The sequence below is a fragment of the Strix uralensis genome, chromosome 1 (genome assembly GCF_047716275.1).
Source record: "Strix uralensis isolate ZFMK-TIS-50842 chromosome 1, bStrUra1, whole genome shotgun sequence".
Classification (NCBI taxonomy): Eukaryota; Metazoa; Chordata; class Aves; order Strigiformes; family Strigidae; genus Strix; species Strix uralensis.
The window spans coordinates 46,407,704-46,430,435 of NC_133972.1; the positions used below are offsets into that span (position 1 = coordinate 46,407,704).

General features: G+C 37.3%; 1 protein-coding gene across 6 annotated transcripts in view; it reads right to left on the minus strand.

Annotated features, from left to right (window-relative positions):
- Positions 1-22,732, minus strand: part of CDK14 (cyclin dependent kinase 14) — a 321,807-nt gene that overhangs the window by 122,337 nt on the left and 176,738 nt on the right. For all 6 annotated transcript variants that reach the window (XM_074864790.1, XM_074864767.1, XM_074864787.1 and 3 more), the window contains 2 exons: positions 15,676-15,796; positions 4,444-4,537 (listed from right to left, as the gene is read on the minus strand). In XM_074864790.1, the coding sequence (XP_074720891.1) occupies positions 4,444-4,537; positions 15,676-15,796 (215 nt within the window). The remainder of the gene's footprint in view (positions 1-4,443; positions 4,538-15,675; positions 15,797-22,732) is intronic.

A 22,732-nucleotide genomic window follows, 5' to 3' on the forward strand; every position in this document is an offset into this window, starting at 1 on the left:
TGCCATTGTCCTGCCTGTGCAGAGATCTACAAAGTATCAGAGGAACTCTTTGTACATTATTTTTGCAGTGAAATGTAATTTTCGGTGTAGTTGGCACCAAGACTAAAATTCAGCCAACGCACAGATTATTCCCTTATTGGGAAGGCTTTGGAGCCTGGGAGGAAAATTCACTTTGATCTGTAGTGGCTCTCAGAAACCTCACATAAAGTGGAAAAGACAAAAATCCTTCCCACTTAAAAAAATTCTCTCCGAAAGAAAAATTAAACTAGCACAAGAAATTCAACTCTGATCTGGTTTGAATCTGTTAAGAACAGCAAGTATAAAGCACATCCTTATATCAAAATCAGAGCTGTAACCAAGCTGGTACCTCCAGTGTGGCTCAGGGTAAGGCATACACAGGCATAGTGCAGGCTTCTCAGTTTAATCAACCTCAACACTCAACTAATTAATGCTGATCATCGCCAGATCCAAGGAGCTTCAATTCTCCCCAGTACAGGGCTAGCTTGAAGGCATTTGGTGCAGCTTTTACTCCTAGACATAATTAAAGCTTATTTACAATGGCAGAGTCTCCTTGATATAGAAAACCTCAAAGTTTGCATCTAGAGAAATGTATGATAATGAAGGAACAGGAATAAAGTACTGATAAAGATCTTAGCTACTCCATATCAGAAGCGATATTTCCCAGTTTTATTTTGATTCAACGGATTGCCTCATATATTTTTCCTATTCCCATGGTTTTACTGTTCAACGTGTACTTGACTGAAGCTTCATCCTGTCTTGGAGACATATTACAAGACTAAATAGAATTGCTGAGATTCCTGTATCAGATTATTGGTTTGTCAGACCTAGCACCTTGCAACAAAACTTCAAGATGCCAGTCTCAGAGAATGGCAAACCAAACAGTTTGCTGGATCTTTTCAGTTGTGCTGGAAATGATGATGATACATCACTAGTTTGATACTTCAAGGCAAGAGCTGTTAGCTCTTACAGGCTCTAATTGCACTTTTCTTTCTTATTTTCTGTGATGCAGTTCTATCCAGAAAGTAACATCAGTTCCAGTATGTAGGAAAAAAGTAGGAGTAAAGATGTAATAGTGTACTGATTAAACAAAATCACTTCTGCATTAAGACATTTTATTCACTGTTAAACCTCTTTGAAAAAGCAACCTACTTATATATGTGGTTTCCATGTTATTTGGTAAGTGCAGTTTTTTTAAAAGAGATTATTCATACTTTTAAGTATAGGTGGGAAAAAGAATTCATATTATCAGATCCAAAGTGTGACAATAACAACTTGCAGCTTGGTCATTTGTCAACATCTCTTAGGTGCTGGTTCAGTTCTGAGAACAAATTCTGGTTTATAAACCCTTGTATTTTATTGAGGCCTATCACAGTAATGAAACCTGAGAAAGTTTGTTATAAACAGCTGCTGTGACAGAAACATAGAATCAGTATATATTACCATTTAAAAACCCACAAATGTTTAAAACAATAGAAGTCAGGAAACACAAGCTTAAAGAGAAAAGTTCTTAAACAAAACTGAAGGATCAATCTCTGTTCTTAATCTATTATATACAATCACTTAACTAAGCCGTTATTAAACATAAATAAACATCAGTCATAACGAGGAAGAAACATATGTGGTGTGCTAGGTTGCATTTACTCTTGCTATGTAGGTATGTGAAGAATTCCAGTGGCAGAGATATGCAAAAGCATTTACTTTGACTTCCACTTGATAATTGCTGAAACAGCATACACACAACATATTTTATTTTCATTTACATAATAATGGGAAATTATACAATAGGAAATGAAACAGACATTTAAGAATTTTAAAGTGTTATTCACATTAAAATTTGTTCACTTCTCCTACTATTTCTTATCATTTTGAGATTTCCCACTACGATGTAACCGATTTCCTAAAAGCCCCAAGCTGCAAGCTGGACTCTTATGTGCTGTGGACATGTAGCTATGACTAATAACAACAGCAACAGAGACAACACAGATTAATACACCTTTTGTTGCAAGTTGTGTATTTTAGAAGAGGACTACCTTTTAAGAAGTACTAACTTACACCATTTTCAGAAGACTACCCTTTGTCACACACAAGAAAACCATCACTGTTGGATGTTGAAAATGTGAACTATGGGAATACTTTGTGGAAAAGTCTTTTATTGGTTGATCTGTTTCTTTCACAGCTGTGTAAGTGCTCACTCTGTGGGAGTTAATTGTATTAGTTATCTGGTGTAACAACCTGATTAATTTTGTACTTCAGCACTATTAACTGCCATACTATACATGATTCACTGGAGAATGAACGAATTTAATCCTTCAGTTCAGATAGAAAACCAAACAAGAATAATTCTTTGTTTTATAACTTTTAAATAGATAAATTCTTAATGATGCTTAGAGTACATTAGGAAGGCACTCACTGAGACTATTTAGCTAAGAGTAACTAGACACTTCCATTAGAAAGCCTAATTAATCGGGATTTAAAAATTAAATCTGATTTACAACAGACCATAAAACTATCCAGTCCAAAATTTTGTCTTTTTATTTGATGGTTTGTAAAAGATCAAATTAAAGAAACAGTATCAATAAATCATCCTTTGTTATTTCAAGACTGTTCTCAATATTTGCAGCTGCAGTTTTAAAACAGAATTTTTAAAAATTGGCAGGCCTCAAAACTCATCCTGGGGTGTACTTCTCTTTGCATTTTAACATACAAATAATTACAAGGATAGGGAAGACAAAAGAAAATGGGAATATACTAAAGGCTTACAAAAGGCATACAAAAATAGGCTTATATGATACACCTATCACTACAATTTTTTGCACTATATTGTATGATTTCATATGATACAGTGCAAAAAGGCCCCCGTTAAAGGAAGCACTGACTTCTGCTGTTAGAAGTCTACTTAATTTCCATTGCAAAAATACTCACTAACATTTTGCCACAGTAAATGAGATGAAGCCGCAAAGAGGAATTTATTGGTTTCAAAATTTCACATTCTATAAATAAGAAGGAAATTTCATCCCAATAATGAGAAGCATAATAATTTAAGAAAGTAAAACCTTAACACTGGCCCAGAAGTTGCTAGCTTAAAGTACACAAGCTGGCAAACAAATGAAGCAATTAAACACGTCACAGGAACTGCTCAGAACTGCTGCTCCTTGTGTAGGTTGTGGCACAGCTATTTTCCACAGCACAGAATTTTCAGGGTATTAGCCAAGCAGGCAGAATAACAAAGTATTTTACAGAAAATGAGTTATTTTTATATCACAATCAAATAAGGTCTTGTTGTAGAGAGATTTTTTTCTGAGTCATTTCTAAAAGCAGCTGCTAAATTCTCTGATGTCCCAGCAAAAGAGATACAGTACAAGTCTGAGTAAAATGAAGAACTTAAATTTTCTAAACACATTATGAAAGACTTTCTTTCCCTCCCCATGGGCCAAAAAAGAACCCCAAATAAATCCTCTCCATTTGAAATAAGTGGCTACTAACAAAACAACCTTTAAAAGCAAGGGTGTGCTCATGCTTCCCTCCTAAATTTGTGGTCAGAAGCAAAACACAGATTGCCAGGTTGAGGGAAGAAGCTGCTTTTGCAATACTTTCCCTGATGGCCACCCCACAGTACCAGGAGCCACTCTGGCTAGTATCTGAACAGTGGCTTCCCTGAATAAACCCACCCCACAACAGCACAGTTCCCAGAAGGCACTGGAGTAAATGAAACCCTTTATCGCGGAGTCAAGAAAAGTTGCTCCTGAGCCTTCTGAAAGGGAACTGCCAAACCCAGAGCACAATGAGAGAAAGAGCAATTTAAAAATACAACCCTCCCCCCAAAAAACCAGACAAAACCCCCAAAAACCTCCACAAACAAAAACCACAACTCTGGAAAGAAAAATGTGTAAACAATGGTTTATACTCAATATAAATCACCTCTTCTTTCACTCTCAGTGTGGATGTGTCAGTGCCTATGAGCTACCCATATACCTTATGAAGGGCCCAACTAGGCTGCAGAAGTCAAGGACTCCTGTTGAACTTGAATATAAACATGATTTCTGATTTCCCATTACAATATTAGCATAATATTAATAGAGCACCAAACAGAGTCGTTTTTGTTTTGATCACTTGAAAAGTGAGGATGTCAAACTGTCTGGATTTCCATTGCCTTATATTTGGAAAGCTTTTTTTTCCCACAATGTATAAAAACCTTTCTATAGATTATTTGAAAAATATTAATTGACAAAATTAGGATCTGAACTTACTACATGGTCTTCAAGAATATATCAAGTAAACGGTAGCTCTGGGCTAGCTTGTGGACTAGGCTTCTGTTCCTTGGCTCTATCAGTAATTTAATTCCTGACTCAAAGAAATATGCAAACATTTATCAATCAACCCTTTGTTGTCTTAGGCACATTACTTCAGCAAAACAGAACTCACCAGAAATATCCTTTCAAGTTGATCTTGAATGTCTTTCATTCCTGGAAAAGCAGCGACCCCTTGAATCATTTCTACAAAGATACAACCCACTCCCCTACAGAGATAAAAAAAAAAAGTATGCAACATTAGAAAGATTTCTTATAGATTAAATGGCCAGCAACAAAGCTTTTGTATCCATCACCAGTATTTATATGATATTTATTTATTTATTAAAATCAACACCAGGCTGAAGGACAAACACGTGCATTTACTAAAACCAATGTATGTGTATGAATACTTCTCAGGTGTTTGAACAAGTGTAGAGGTAGCGGGAACACGGATGGTAGCGGTTGAGACCAATTATGGAACAGCAGCTGCTCTCTGTTTGTATGAGTGCTTCCCAAGCAGCATACTCATGTTCCCAAATAAATTCTGGGGATGTTGGAATGGCAGTGAGAGAGCACACCCTTGAGAGAAGTTGAATGGGGACAGGACTATGGCATGGAGGCACACTGGAAGGGCTTGGCATGGGAGGAGAATCTGGAAAAAAGATGAGTAAAAAGAAAAAGGGCACATGGCTGCTCACAGCCATTGAACTAAGCTAATGCCCAAATGCAGATGACTTCTGGGATGGGCTTGCTTGAGCTTTCTTCTCCCCTCTCATAAAAGAAGGAAGCTCAAAGGCCATAGCTCTGGGGGGCTGCTGGCCCCATCCCCCAGAAGCTCTGGCTGAGAGGTGCTGCAATGGGCTGAGCAGTAATAGGCTCCCTCCTCTCCCCGCCACAGCCACAACATTACAGCTCCTGTCTCTGGTCTCTCACAAGGGTACTTTCATGAGTCCCCTCATCCCACTCAGTTGAGCCACTGGCAGAACTACTGGGAAATCAGAGCGAAAAAAGTATCTGAGACATACTAACTACAGCACAAAGAATGGATTCTCAAAAGTTGAGGAAAGTTTCTGTGATTCTTTAACTCAAAATTTCAGATAACCTTCCTGTGTCTAAAAGCAAAACAGATTACAAACTTGCATTTGCACCTCTTCTGGATGAAGAGAGCTCAAGAGTTGCTTGTTCCCTCAGCAAAAACAATTTTAAGAGAAAACATTTTCCTTGGCTACCAATAGGATGCGGAATTTGATGATATATTTTAATTTGTTCAATTACATTTTTCTATATATATTTTTCTACAACTTCTACGTGCAAACACCTACGTATGCTGTATAACCATGTCTGTTAAGTAACCACACAAAAACTCCTTCACCCAAAACAAATGCTAATTCAATAACCCAAAATATGTATCAAAATGAACAAAGAATTTGCAAAACTAACTACAGTACCACCTCTTCCTGAAATTCTGAGTTGTGTTTCTGTGTCTGAAAATCCCAGCAATAACCTCTAATTTAACTTTATTTCTAGAAGTAAATTATTTGGAACATAGTAATTATATACCTTTTCAGTGCTTATGCATCGTGATGATGCATTCAGAAAGTAGCATTTAATTTTAGGGATGTGTGCATATATTGGTGAGGAAGTGGTTCTAGAATAAAACAACTTAATGAAAATAGATTACATATTTTCATTAAGACTGGGGCTGAGTATTTATAGATACCACTTAAATAAGACTACCGGCAGACAACCCATGCTATACTCATCTCTGAAGGCTTTGACCACTACTGAATAATGAAATCATTTTATGTTCTAGGACAATGAGAGTTGATAGTCAAATTTCTTGAAGAAGAAAATTAAATATACATCACAATTTCCTATTTCTACCCCCAAAGCATAGATATATTAAGTAAAGTTTCTCCTTAGGCATTGAACAGTGGAGTAAAACTTTGAAAAGCATAGCTGTGGTCAAATTTTAGAATAATTCATGTGTTTATAAAAGAGAGGTTAAAATTTATGTTCCATATGCTTCTGCTGGTTACCAAATGAACTGAATTGATTAAACTGCCATTCATCATTTAGTCTGGTTAGTGCTTCATTAGGCACAGATAGGCACAATATATCTTAGTCAAATACTTATAAACACTATCAGGATCTCAGGCAAGGAAAATTTCAAGATTTCAGTCAGAAGCCATTTATTCAAGATGAGAAATAAAACAATTGAATTTAGACTAAAGAAAAGAGGATTAGAGTTCTATTCTTGCAACCAGAAAACAGGTATTTGATTAAACTAGCGTATCATTTGAGGGCATGTACTGCTACCTGCATAGAAACTTCAGCTAGCTGTTTGAACAGAAATGCAGTAAAGGCAACAGGAAGATTTTGCCAAATTTTATATTGTTTCACATAATCTATTTACAACATTTTCCTCTTTTAGCAGGTTTGACACAAGGATGAGCCAAAAATCAAGTAAGAACTGCAAACACCACTACTGAAGAAAAAATTCCTGCTTGAAAAGAAGAATTCTATTACATGTTTTGGACTTTTGTGTAACCTACCACCACATTTAGTCACAAGCTGAAAAGAGAGTGAAAGAGTACTGGAGTTAAACACGTAACACAAAAATCAAAAGGTTATTAAAACCATTGAGGAGAGAAACATAAACAACCTTCAAGGTTTGAGCTGGAGGACTGCTGTTCATTTGGTCCACTTGAAAATTAAGCTTATGCTTGGTTTCAAAGGTTATGGTGCTCAACACATTGAAGAGTAAGTCCATAGAAAGAGAAGATTAAATGAATACTAAAAAAAAAAAGAAAATAGTAATAAAAAGAACTGATGGAATTGAACTGATAGGAAATTCCCAGAAAGCCATAATAGCACATAAAGGCTTCAAGATGGCTGGATGGTATTTTTGACATCTTGGTGGTATCAGTGAATTTTAGGCTTACAGCAAGTAGAAACTGAGTATATAATAGGATCCCTGAATCACAAACCGTCAGTGCACACACACTGAACATGAAAAGAAATAAAGCCTCTACAAGGTCTTGAAATTTAGTCTTGTTTTTGTAGACTTCACAAACTATTAAACAGGTTAGAGATATTTTTCAGCAAAGCAAAAATTATATTCATGCCAGAAGAACTGGTTTGTAAGAAAAAATTAAGAGAATTATGTCATTCTTTGCTACACGAAAACACAAGGGACAGGGAGAACATGATGATTCTGTATATAAAATTATGCTAAATGAAGGACAGGGAAGAACTGATTAGGATTTTAATGATCCCCAGAACTGTAGGTAGATCCAAGATAGTATAACTAGAAACAGCAGAATGCCTTTAGGAAATAAAAATTTTAACAATTGTCTATACCCAGCCTCCCGATGGACTTGAAGCTCCACTGTTATAGTCATGTAAAACTAGACAAGCTGAAACACTTAAGAATATTCTTCAGGGAACAGACTTGCATTAACAGTAGGGTGGATGAGATGATCTCACAGATCACTCCCATCTCTAGTTACTATGATGCAAAGATTACTTCTTGAAATATGAAATACAACAAATTAACTTGGCTTTAATGTGCACGCATCTCCAAGGGTATGTTATTTATGTGTAATTTGTGCACACTCAGCATACAATGACATTTTCAGGCAGTACTTGAAAAATAATTAGTGACAAAAGAACATAAGCCTAACACATTTCAGTGTATTCGATTCAGATTTTTCTACTCTCTTTATAGGACTTTATAGGAATAAGCCAAATGCTGCGACTTCGTTTAGAGATCTTTCCAATAGAACAGCATAGGATAACCTTGCAAAGTAAAAGTGACAGCCATTTAATGTTGAAATGGGTGGCTTACTCTCTGTTGACAAAAAGCGTGACTAAACCTATTGATGTATTGATGAGACCATATGTGGCATACCATCTAATATTGCTCTTCTGTTGTCCCGTGTAATTTCCTGGGACTCTGGATGTCACCATACAGCCTTACACGGAGTAAGAGTTAATAGCACAGCTAAATGAGTTACTCTTGCATTTGAATTGACATAGTAAATGAGCTTGTAAAAATGAAGTTGGATGCCTCAGGAAACTGCATTTTTTTTCTGCAAAGCTTTTATAATTCAAGAGGGTATTCCCTTAAAATTAACTTGCTTATTGGTGGGTTGGTTTTATATTTTTGGTTTAAGAATTCACATTCTTGTTTCTATGTAACAAAGATCCATACTGCAACAAGAAGAATCTCCAGCCTATCTGTACTTGAATACTGTAAAAAAAACATATAAAAGATTTGGTGAGGCATAATCTATAAAAGATTATTAGGATTGTTTCCTTCAGTTAATATTGTGATTTTTTCTTGATGGAGCCATAAAAGAGACTACAGACACACTCTGAAATGAGGAATTGTTTCCAAACCAAGTTTTAGTTTATACTTAAATCAAGATCATAGAAACCTATATGCTTACTATATATGTTTTAAATTGTTGAACTTCCTGCCCTGAACAGAACTGCTTTCTAGGAGGCTCAGTGCAGGTGATAACATTAAGCATGTTCTTCACAGTGAAGACCTATGCTAGGTCTTCACATAAGGTTTCTATCTGGTTATGAAGCCTGTTCTCAGTGTGCAGGACTTGTCCTCAGAGGGGGAAGGCATTTTATGAAAACCGAGTAATTGCTTCCAGTAATCTTCCTGGTGAGATTTCTGAAACTCAGAGGAAATGTAGAGTTTTCATTCAAGCTTCCCAAACTACAAGCAGTTTGTACTGTTAAATATATCAGAATTTAAAAAACCCCAACAAAATACACGCACGCCCCCTCAAAACCCAACTACTTGTTTTTTTATGGATTTGTCACCAAGAGGTAATACTGGATCCTCTTCCATAAAATCCACTAGTAATATACAACATGTTGGAAGGGTACAGAGATTTTTATCTTGTCTGGTTTATTAAAAAAAAGTCACATTTCTATATGATCCTGCTTATGAACAGAACTATGAAAACAAATTTAGGGGGAATGGAATGAAAAGCAAGGGACTTTTGTCTCCTTATTTGACCAAAGTCTGATTTAATTCTACAGTGGCACACTGCCAGAATACTCGCAGATGCTGAACTCAGTTAGAATTTGTCTTTCATGACCACTCCACTTTGATATGTGAAAAGTAATGTATGATGGGAGATACAGTCTGATCAAAGAATAGGGACAATAAGACAAACAGATTACAGTTCTCACACAAGAAGTAATGAGTGAGGCAAAATTTCCCTTCCATGATGACAAAGAACAACATTAAAATTTCTGCAGAAAGCAGATGCAATGAATGAAAAATAATTTACTTGAAAGTATGATAGTTCAAAGTATTTCTTTACAGTCAGTCTTGAAGCAATTGTAATTACAAGTGAATAGAGTGCTCATGTTCTTGTCTGTGCTGCTGAACTATCTAGACATAAAAGCTTCAGAAATCTGTTTTGGAATCCAACCCTCTGTAGCAATGCTCAGTTTCTATATGTGGTGGTTTGACCTTGGCTAAATACCAGGTACCCACCAAGTCGCTCTATCACTTCCCCCCCCTTCCCCTTTTTTTTCCTCAACAGGGCAAAGAGGGGAAAGAAAATAAGATAGGAAAAAAACCCCAAAACAACCCTTGTGGGTAAAACAAAAGCAGTTTTAATATAAGCAAAGCGAAGTAAAGGTCCGCGCGCAGAAGCACAAAAAAGAAAACAGATTTATTCTCTACTTCCCATTAACAGGCGATGTCGGGCCTTCTCAGGAAGCCGGGCTCCAATACGCATAGTGGTTGCCTTGGAGGACCAAGGGTGATCCCACCCCCTTCCTCCTTTTTCCCAGCTTTATACTGAGCAGACGTCATATGGTATGGAATATCCCTTTGGTCAGTTCGGGTCAGCTGTCCTGGTTGTGTCCCCTCCCAAGATCTTGTCCACCCCGTCGCACTGGGGGGGGAAATGTCGGAAAGAGCCTTGGTGCTGTGTAAGCACTACTCAGCAGTAGCCACAACACCAGTGTGCTATCAACACCCTGCCAGCTCCCAACATAAAACACAGCACCATGAGGGCTGCTATAGGGGAAAACCAATTCCGGCTCAGCCAGACCCAGTACACTATATTAATGAATACTGTATTCATGAAGGATTAAAATGTACATGATCTCTTTTTGCAAGAATTTTTCTACTAGATTCAGTCATTCTGTAAAAGCAGAATGCCAAAACAGTTCAAGAAAATAATCTTCAAACTTGAGCAACATTTTGCCATGAGATATTTTCCTGTTGAACATGTTCTTCCCAGTTTTCTTTTCTGGATCTAGATACTTTGTAAGGTACTTTCCTGACACACATGAAACACATTTCTAGCAGTGGAAAAGTGATAGTAAATCTGATGTTCCAAATGGATAAAAGTAGTTTGTAGACAGGAACTGAAATGCCCTTCCAGTAACTACAGACCAAGATGGTTTCCTCACACATATTGTTTCTATGAATTTGACCCTCTGAGAATTTTCCAGTCAAAAGCTAATGCAGCTTATAAAACTTTTGAAGAACTCACTGACGATGAGAGAAGTTTAATTAACAATACCTTGACAGTTATTGCAATATCCTCAATTTAATATCCTAATCCTACAGATTAGCATTTCTTTGGAGTGGAAGTCATAATCATAAAGAACATCAAGGGCAAAAGAACTAATTTACCCTACGCTGTTTTCTCTCTCAGGCCTCAAGCAGTATTTCTTCAGGGTGTACCGGGACTCCTGTTCTCGGATTTCTCTCACTGCAAACTGTTTACAGGAGATACAAGATAAATATGCCTTTGTAATGTCCCCTGTGTAAAAACATAATTTGGTGCACCTGTGTCTAAGACAAGATCCATTTTTATTTAATAAATATCTTAATTACTGTCATAGGTCTTCATTGGTCAAATATTCATGAAAGCATGCATGGAATTACAGTAAGCACTCAAATCTCCACTCAGAGCAAGCTATGTGTAGAAACTGGTGTGTTCCTGAATAATATCACTTTTTTTCCTAATAATAGGATAGAAAAACTCCATATGAAGAGCTTTCCCTAAATTAAGATCAGATTTGAAATCATGTATATCAATCCAGATGTTACAAAGTTAAATAACAGTGATTTAATACGCAATTTCATAACATTTGACTGGCCTAGCTTTAAGTGATTTCTTCTGCAGCACTAAACATAGATTATGTTAGTTAATAAAAGTGAATTTAAAATATATCATGGCCCATAACTGCTTAGGTTTCCTGAACTGTGACTAGCAGTGTATTTTTTAAAAGCAAAATAACAGGATATGCAAAAAATCGCCAGCTGTTAGCAAACACAGTTTAAAGCCAGCTGCACTTCAAAATAAAATATCCCTAGTGACTTCTTGATGTAAGCAACCCAGATGTAGCAGTACATGCGTTACCAGAATCAAAAAGGATTTAATAACCTGTTTAAATTGCTTCATTTACTAATACTATATTCTTCCTGTAAGGAACAAATAGAATAGGTTCATTTGGGGATTTTTTCCCTATGTTTCTGTATTACTTATATATGGGTTTTAGTAATACATAAACCCTTTACGCATTGAAGCTTATTTTCCTTGCATTGACTTTCAAAGGACTGTAAAATTCAAGGATTAGGACAAGTTACACCAGAGGCAATGCAAAGCCATTTTCCCAGCTACCAGTAAGTCCTCATCAAGAGGAAAAAAAAAAAAAAGTGTATCAAAGGTTATCACAACTCTTTGATGCAGTCGTGGGCAGTATAATACATTCACACAATGCTGCTGTAACAAATGCTGTCAAGCAGTAAATCACAAAGCCCACTGCCCTGATTTCCATCACCAGCCTGACACCACTAACGCATGTACGTCTTCATTAATATTATTTTATTGCCAGTAGCTATTTAAAAAAGAATACAGGAGAATGTTACATTCCATGTGGATCATTAGCTTTTAGTTACTATTCTAATGCCCTACACCGGCAAATGAAGTGTAAAAATAGCCTGCAGCCTCTGCCACCTGCTTCCCAGCCACTGTCCAGTGGTTAATATTTGGACTCTTTTTTTTTTCACGCAGCTGGTCTTCTACTCAGTAGGAGCCCCACTTTCTGCTCCTTGGGAACCACCATGAAATGTCATTTATCATGGCTATAGCAAAGGCCCTGTGTCTTTTTTTTTTTTAATGGAGGAAACAGCTGTGCTTTCTACCGCAACATTATTTAAATATTTAGTGAAGTGGCTGCCTAGTTTTGTCATCATGTAGATCATCAATAAGGACACATGAGAGCACACACTATCTGCCATAAGGACATAATGCCAGTAATTGCATAAAAATGCTAATGCTACAAACACACTTTTGATAACAAATTACCAAATTACTTTGGAATCTGATGGTAGGTGAGCTTCTCCACATCTCCCTTCCTCCCAATCTGGGAAGTCACTAAATGGTTTTAATGTAATTATGGCCCAGCAATGTACAACCCTTGTATAAACAAAGCCCCAAGCTTGCCTGTGCTCCAGCAGAGCTCACTGTTAGATGTGCCAAATAAGCATAAGTGACCTTAAAATGCAACTACACCTCTCATAATCAAACTGGAAGCACTGTCTCAGACAACCCAGCAAAGCGGAGAAGTAAAAACCGAAAGCTCTTCTGTCACATACAATATATATTTGCTCTAATCTGAATTCTGATGTGGCAGTAGCTGAGCCTCTACATAAATTCCTGCCATGTGAAAGAAACTATTAGTAGGGCTTTTTTCTAAGCTTTTCATAGTTCTCCAGTTTGTACAGGGCAGCAAAAATTTGTAAGTGCTAGAAATCCAGCATAAGAGCAGTATGACATCATTTTTCATTTGAAACAAAACTCACCACCTCTATCCCTGAGCAAGTGGATCTTTTTTAGACCTATACAAAATGCTCTGTATAAGAGGACAGCATTTATGTTATCACTGAAGATGTAATTATTGTCTTCTTTCTCAATACTCTTGCATCATTATGAAAGTCCTGACAAAAACATGACCTGGATTGCTTAAGTGGCATTTTGAGTCCTTCCTTATCTTCCCTGCTGTTCATGTAATTTGAACATAAACATATGATTATGAAGGGAACGCTCAGTCTGCAGTTATAATAGATCTAAAATGCTTCCATTAGTTGCATGGCTTAATTTGATCTCTACCACAGTGACACCACATAGTTTGACTATACTTTTTAACAGCTCTTTTACTAAAATAATTATTGGGAGGAACGTTAAAAGACCTGTTTTTAGGAGTTATTAAACTTTTGGGTGAATCATTCTTCTTTGTGGAAAAAGTTTCCATGAGAATCAAAAATGTTTTAAAATCCTTTGTTCAGTTTAAAAAAAAAACAAAACAAAAAACCCCTTAATTTCAAAGTGCAATATTTTTTTAATTGGTAAATGTTAAAAAAAAAAAAAATCCACTGTCTCTTTTGACTAAAAAAGCATTTTAGAGGATTTCTTGAGAAGTCTGCTCTATTAAAGCATTTAAAATTTTCTGTAGTGGTTTCCATATATTCTCTCATTCTCTTTGTACTTCCCAAATTGAGACATGTATGTACACACGTACACAGAGATGTGGGACTCTCAAGAATTGAACACATATAGATTGAACTATAAAATGAGCAGAAAAAACTATTTATGTGCCCCAGCTATCTCCACGTTCTGATGCGGTTGTCCTGCCTCACCCCAAGCAAGTCGAGCTTCTTGCTGAGAGTGTCAGAGGTGTATCTGGGAAAAGATGTGACTGCAAAACGTCAGGAGCAGATGGGATGTAGAGATTGCATAGAGTTTGTGAAGACACCAGGTTGAACCCAATCTTTGGGAAAACAGGACATTTTTAGGATAGATGAGAAGCTGAGATGCAGGGCGAAATTATTTTAGATCTGTAAGGTGGAGAATGGTTTGAAGAAAAGCGGACAGCTGATACAGAAGATGCTGCCTTTGTCTCTCTGGTGCAGTTGCAGTATCACAACGTCCACATTTGGAGACGTTTGTTCACCCACCCTTTTCCCGCCTCTTGGTTCAATTACTGTTACAGGTCAAGGCACTACAGCAGCCAGAGGCCCAGTTATATTAAACACTCTCTTCAATATTAGATATTCTAGTACTTATACTCTGCAACCCCTTCAAATGAAACAATCCTACAGCTTCTAACTCCTGCCCCCAGGAGTCAAGACTTGACAGCACTACGGGGAAAAACTAGATGAGATTTTCAGGAAAATGTAGCTTTTCATCCCACATTCTCTGATCTCAGCTAGAGGACTAAACACTACCTAGTCATGCCTATTTCCTTTCCTCAGCAAAAAGATATTCCTGCTAGGTCATCAGTTTCAGTACTATGCTGCAAGATTACCTTGACAAATATTATTCACCTACGGTATGAAAACATAAGGTCCTTTTAACCTTACCTTACAGTTACCTCTAGATTTTAACATAATCATTAATTCTAAATTTAGGTTGCCTGCATTAAAGATATTTCAGCAAACTACAAAAAAATCATTATATTTTTCTGAAACTCGCTCAGTATATTTTTTTCCTCAAATGAAATGAGTTGTATAGATTTAAAAGTCAAATACACATTAAAAAAAATTAACATGTTCCAGAGCATGAGACTTTCTTTGTAAGGAAAAATATCTTTTTTCCATGTTTCTGTTTCTTGAATCAACATGCATTGCTGCTACTAACACAGTTGAAGCTCTTACTAATTACAAAATTTGTACAGAGATCCTGTGACCTCAAAACCTACACCTTGAAGACAAACCTACAAAATGAAGAACCTCCACCTTGGTTTCTAACAGAAAGCCAAACACCTTTTTTCAACACAGGACTAAATGATGTTATTGAAAAGGAACAAGCTGCTATACATTGTACACATCAAACTGCGTTTTCAAACCTGCAGGTCTAAATAAAATCCATAGGTTTGAAAGAAAAATTTTCGTTTTGTGATGTGACACACCATGATGTGTCACATGCTGATTTCCTGCTAACAAGCACAGTAGATAAAGAAGTGAGGCTGTATCCTCACATCCAGAGAATCCTGGTTTTGTCCTTGCTTCAACTGGACAGGGTGAAGTCTATCTTCTGCCAAACAAGTGTCATATCAAAGTACCACATTAATACTACAAAAGTCAAGCAACAATTCAGTCTCTTGCAAAGCGCCAATGGCTCTCCCAGTGGTGTATCAACAGCAGGTACCAGCTGCCAACCGGTGTGAGTGAACCACAGAGATTACTACACACAAGTTTTTCAACCTGTACCACTAATCTCACTACATATTTATGTGTCAAAAAAAAAAAAAAAACCAAATCAGAGCTAAAGCACCTACATAGTGTCTTGTGTAATGTTTCTGTACTTACCACATGTCAAGGCAGGTGGAATATTCTGTTGATCCCAGAAGGACATCTGGAGGCCTGTACCATAGGGTTACCACTTCATTGGAATATGTATGGCTGGGAACTGATTTAGCTCTTGCAAGACCTGTGGGGTAAATATAAATAAATAAATGCAAACAAAACAAAGCAGCAGTCTGCTCCATAGTTACGATCCTAAAAGGATGTATGAGCACACATCACATTACATGACAGCATGTTGAAAGCATTTTTTTCTTCTAGTATTGGAATAAATTAATGAAAAAACATGGTAGAAGCTATCATTTAGTAGCTGGCCAAACAGAGCTGTGAATATTACAAAGGAATGATAAAATATGCTTTTCATAGTGACAACCACAGACCCAGGAGAGATACAAAGATACATTGTGGTATACCTAAATGAAAGACAAATAAACAAAAATTTTCATTTCCATTAACTGCTCATCCTCAGCCATCGACAGTCTTTCTTTTCAATGTTATTTAGAAAATGGAAATGAAAAGGAAACTCCCAGACAAATAGTGCCACAGATGAGATTTGTTTTTTTAGGGAAGCATAAGGAAACTCCACAATTTACACTGCAAACCCCAGCCTACCTCTTCAAGTTTATATCTGAAAGCAGTAGACACAGTGACACACTACCATTTAAATAAATATTAATATTGCAGTAATACATTAGAAAATGGTATGTGCAAAATTCTTCTCTCTCAACAAATGTATATACATTATGCACCAATCTCAGAAGCAGAAATAATTCCGATGAAATCTGTGGCCTACTAAAGATATACTATTTACAATAATTGTCTTTTAAACTTGTCAGTCATTTAAAATAATTCACATTACTACACAATCACAATCTATCTCATGTAAAACTGGAAAGAATTTAGGAGAGACCCTCATGTGCTAAAAACAGCAGTAGAGAGCATACTTTACTAATAGTTCTCCTACAGAAGCCTCTCTCCTCCAGGAAATGGAAAAATATTTTCAGGGCTATGGTGACTGTTCCCATCACGGGCCTGCAAACACCTTTTCCAAATAATCTGCTGCTAGTTACTGCCTTGAGACCATTCGCTCCCTCACTGGGAACACAGGACATGCACAAGTAATGGAAATCGGGAGCATGCACTACTGGGGGTTTTTGTGTCTTCCTAAACAAAGAACTACTTATTTCCCTTTCACAAAACAAATGAAATTACTAAAACAGAAGGTCATGTCTTACACATTACAGAAACCAAAAAGCAAAGTCATACACTCAGAAAGCAATATGCAACACAAGAATTCACATAAGAGTGCAGATGAGAGTCCTTTGCACCTTTATCATTAATATACTGGAGAAGCTATTTAAGAACAGTTAATCTCAGTGAATATATCTCCATAGCAATGATGGCAAATCTTGCCAGTAGATTGCATTATCAGCTGATTATAGCAATTAAACCAGTGTAAGGGAATAATTTAACTTGTATACCAGGATTTCTTCTAAAAAAAATTACATTTCAGATACGAATAACCTTTCTTTTTTTTTAGTTTTCAGGCATCCATCTCTTTTACATTTGTGCACCTGGCCACCAGCTTGACAAAAAACTTGGCTCACACAGACAACTCAGGGATTGCCAGGTACAGCCCCAAAGAGGCCAGAGGAGAGGCCACATCACACACTCTGCAGTGCCTCCACCTCCAGATTAATAATAATGAGATCAGAAACCACCAAATGCTCTAACTGGTGAACAGTTCTTATCCCTAGCCCAGAGAAACATTAACAAGTCTGAGTTTCTGAGCACCTATATCCCACATGACTAAACTGAAACAGTAGTCCCTGAATTTGTGGATACGAACCTACTATTATTAAGCTAAATAAAAATCATGAAAGGATTGAGAAGCCTGGATGCTTTTTTGCCTGCCTGAGCCTCCTTGCCTGAGGAAGACTGAATTTGGTTGCAAACGATTTCCTCTCTAATCTTCTAGCTAGCTTTGATAGGAGAAAAGGCATAGGCAGGCAGGGAAAAGGCATTTTTAAGAAGCCAGCAACATCATGTGATTTGGGGAAATCTGTCAAAAAACTGTAGAGCTTGTGAGGTGAAAAATGAACTCAAGTCTCCACGACACACAGTCTTTGATTCACACACTCAAGAAATCTCCCATGTAGGGAGGAGTGAGTACCCAACTTGCCATACCAGAAATCATACTGCAAATAATACAATATCCACACTTGCCTGCCAGTTTCTGTCACTTTACTGGCCAGGATGGAGCTCTGCAAATGCCACAGTCAGCCCAAGCACACCCTTCTTCCTCTTGTGCAACCGTTCAGCATGGAACCAGTCCTCCCATCCTGCTGGGACTGCCACCCATCCTGTATCCTCAGCTCACTGCTTATAGATCTCTGCCACCTCTAATCTGTTCCAGGTTAAATAAAATATATGTGGTTTTCAAAGGATGGTCCTTTTGGGCTAATCCCAGCCTGTTGGACAACTAAATGTTTTTTCTTTAATCTGCTCTTCGCTTCTAAAACACCACGAAAGCCTCACTTGAGGTTAGCTGCTACATCTGGTTTCGCAGTTATAAAAGGATCATTACTGGAATGGATAAAGTTACAAACAAAACGTTAATTTGTAAGAGCAAGCTGAGGCCATACATTGGCATCAGACAGCATCACTGGGTTTAAGAGGTTTATGGGCACAGGCCATATGTTTTAAGTTGTGGCCAGCTGGTTTCCTAGTTGGGCACAAACACTACTTTGGAAACTAAATGGCCAAATGGAAAGCAGGAGTGAACAACTGAAGGAAATACTCACAAAGGCTAAAATTTGGCAGAGGAGAATTTGGCGCAGTTCCGGTTCGGTCAATCACTCCCCCTGTGCACAACTGAAAGGACCTGAATTAGGCTAACGTCTTGGAGGAGCTGCTTTCTCCCAGGGAGGAGCAAAATTTGCTTTTTCTGAATAACGCTCTGCATAAAGAAGGCATTTGCAATTATGAACACTTTCACTTGAAGACTCAAAATTAATGCAAATGTCTCTCACCACACTTAAGGCAGGAAAAAATGACCTCATCTTTCAGATATATTTACAGTTTAAAAAGAATGGTATCAAAATATAGATGTGAAACACTAACAAGATACTGCATTTTTTGTTTTGATGCTCCAGATGCAAACAGACAACAGTTATTAGGCTTTTTTTTTTCAGATATCTGTCTGCAAGAAAATTTGCTACATATTTTAGACCCTTTTGCACATCCAAATATGCTTACTCATGCAAAATTTATTTAACCACATCCTTCAACGGAAAGAAAACTGAAGGGTAGGATTAATTAGCACAGCATGTTCGATCACTTTCTTTAAGGGTTCCCTGTCTGTTTCCATGGTTACACTACAGGAAGAGCGACAATCTCGTTTCAAAAAGACAGAGCTTATGGGGGATCATCAAAACTTCAAACCTTAATGGCTAGTGTGCATAAAAGCCAAAAGGTAAATGAAGAGATCACCAGGTGAGCTCCCAATATTTACATATTGCTGCTTGAGCACTTTTTTGACTGGGAAGGTGGAGGAAGGACCTCCTGACAAGCAGTGAACTCCCCTCCAGTTCCTCTGTCTTCCGAAAGATAAAAGGTCAACACGTGTCCCACTGTTGCAGCTTTATTTTGAGAGAAGGAAGCCAAGCATAAGGCCCAGTTATTACAAGTCAGGTCACGTCAGACTCACTGGGGAACTTGTGTGTAATTATGGGAAGAAAAGACACTGCTTAATGTTCTCCAGGCACTTCTATGGCCATTATTTATCCAAACTGAAAGAAGAAACTGTTCTGATGCATTACACTCTGCAAGGCTTGCACCACAGCATCTACCTGTACTGTGACACAAACCACAACTTTCTTTTAACTCATTCATTAAACAACAGCTCAGGACACCCTGTGATGCCCTGTATTTAAAATACAGAGGGAATGATCTATGCCCATGTATGTATAAGTTTTTAACACACAAAACCTCCTGCTGCCTCCTACTCTGAATTTAAAAAAAAAAATAAAATAGAAAAGTAAGAAGATATTTCATTCCTTGGTAAATACAATTTTCTCTGCTTTGTCTGGCTTTATCTTTTATATCAGACTAGAGGTTATATCTGATTTTACCTAGCATCGGTTATTGATAAAACACATTGCACTGATATACCACTGTGATTTTAAAATTGTATTTGGCTTTTAGAAGAGGCTGTAGCTATATCCAGACTCGAGACCTATTCAATACACACACCTTTGGCTACACGAGCACAAATATTAATATTTGATATCTCTTTAGCTGCAGGACAGCTTTCTAGTTAAGTTCATACAACAATCAGGAAGCCTTTGTTCACAGCGAATATGATTCTGCAAATGAGGAAACCTGTCTCGTCTGCAAAAACAAGGGCTTGCCAACCATGTGCACGGTTTCCCTTTCCATTATACCTTAAATATGTTGAGCTGTTTACTATTTTGATTTAGATATATCAAAAAGGGCCCCAGCAAGGCATACTGCAAAACAAGGGGGTTTTTGTTGCTGGTTTTTTTTGATTCAGATTCTTTCCGTGCTTCCTTTTTTAGCCTCCTGTTTTGTTTATTTTAACAATTACCCAGAGTGTGAGGTAAACGGCTTATAAAAGTGTAACTATGATTCAGTAGCAATATCAAAATATTGCTAATGTATTCTATTGTAGATCATGAACTGTCAACTTCACTTAACCTACTTGCTCAGCTACTTGTTTTCCAACAGAAATAAACAGTGAATACCTGAATGACAACAAAACAGAAGTAAAATGGGTGGAAACACTGACACTGCTTCAATGAAGCAGTCATCTCTCTAACCCAGAAGTCAGTTCTCAGCAACCAAAAGTGTCCTGCAGCCTTTAGGACCCTCTGCTGTTTACCTGAATGCATCTGTCTCTAAAATGCAGCTTTACCAGAGCAGTTAAATTCCTTTCAAATAAGATAAATTACCTACAATATCCTATGTCCGAGTCCTAATATGGACTGGATTATGATAATGCTGTTCATTTATAAAAGTTACACACTATCAGGGAGAGCCTAATTAGGTTCCCAAATTAGTATTCCCAAAATGCACTTGAGCAATGACTGGTCTTCCAGCCTGGAGTCAGTCTTCAAGAGACGGAGAGCAGTAAGTAAGGCAAAAAGCATGTGCAACTCTGAGCCTGTCTGGTTTTTCCAGCTGTATCAGTTGTTCTAATAAAAGGCTATTTTTCCCTGCAAATTTTATCTCATGTATGTCTTCAGACAATCACTTACAGTAATGCAGATTATAATTATTCTGCTCTGTGAATGGGACTCAACTGTCAATTCGACAAACACAAGTTACAGAGGAGATGCAGAAATACTTCTTCTGCTACCAAAAAGAGCAACTCTAGACCTTGTGAGAAGTGTTTTTATTTTTTCAACAACTCCAGCATCATCTCTTTCGTCATCACCTCTTTCCTCTGCCTCCTGAGCCACCCAAAGGATCATAGGCAGTAGAAAAGTGGGATACAAGAAAAAACTCAGCTGTTGGTTGTATATTAAAAGATCCCTTTGATTACTTTGACTGAAAGCCATCCTAGCTATAAAGCTGCTTTAAAATCCTTATAAAAAATTTCTGACACATTTTGAAAAAGCCCACTGATGCTGAACATGTACTATGACTGTCAAATTCATTCATTGTCTATTAGCAGAAAGAAACACACTAAAAATTCATTTCCCATCAGAAAGTGTTATGGAAGTACAAAAGAAATATACATTCCATTTTCGACACCAGGAAAATATATCTATTCCCATGGTCTTCTGGGCCAGGATGAATATGTTCAAACTGCCTCTGCTAGTCTAGAAACAGAAAAATAACAGTGTGGGCAGGAAAAAAAAAACCACAACAGTCTGCACCAACACATTCACACAGATGCAAAAGCTAACAGAACTCAAGGACAGAAAGCAACTTCACATCAAAGATAACTTCTGCATTACTGAAGAGACCTGGATTCATTATGGATATGGTATACGTGCTCACAATACCTTAACAGTTGATTGATTTAAATCTTGCTTTCCAGATGCTGGATTTTTATTTAATGATCCTCAGTTCATTGTCTCAAAAAAATCTATACGAAGATGATGCCCTCTACTCCTTAACAACATCCCAGCATGAGCACACCACTTCGCTAATATGGCTGTAAGTGAAAATGTCAGAATTACTCATTCCACAGTGAAGTTATTAGGTTTGAAGCAAAGAGTTAACAATGGCTGAACAGATGGTTTTAAATTAGGAAGATCTGCAGAGCGCAGGGAGGAAGTTCCAGGAAGGACAAACAGGCAGAAAATAATTCTTCACTGAAAATAAGAGGTAATGCATCTCAGGATATTTTAATATTCCCTGAGAAAAGAGAGAAAACTGGGAAGCAGCTATGAATAAATGAGGCCAATACTGGACAATGGTTTGAGTTTAGAAGAGAATAATAGTAATAAAACAATTACATGTGGACTTTTAAGACATATGAGCAATGAACTTGTTGAAGACAAGGAAGGTAACAGACAACTTTCCTACAAGTAAAAATGAACCAGCCCTTATCAGCTGGTACCTTGATAACTTATCACTGGATAAAAATGCATTAGGTACCTGACATATTGCATGAGACAGGCAAAATACAACATACAGGTAAAGAAATAAATACACTTGCTCTGTGCTGTGCAAGACTTATCTTTTTTAGAATATCATCATGTAGACAAACTGCCTTCCCCTTCATTCAGGTGCTAAGAGGACTGACACATACCAGATTCAAGCCCATGGTATACAGGGCAGCAGTACCATATAAATCCTTCTAGTTGAATGTTGTATTAAATCTGACAACTGAAGAACTGTTAAATAAGCACAATTTGGTGCTACTGTAGTGATTCACAGTCATCCAAACAGAAACACAAAAGCTAAGTTTCACTGAGAGTTTTATATTCAACCATCTAATCCCAGTTGTTTGCACTCAGGTTAGTTTTGTTTCTTAACTGACCACACAACACTGTCAGTGACAAGCAAACACATAACACTCTCTCCATCT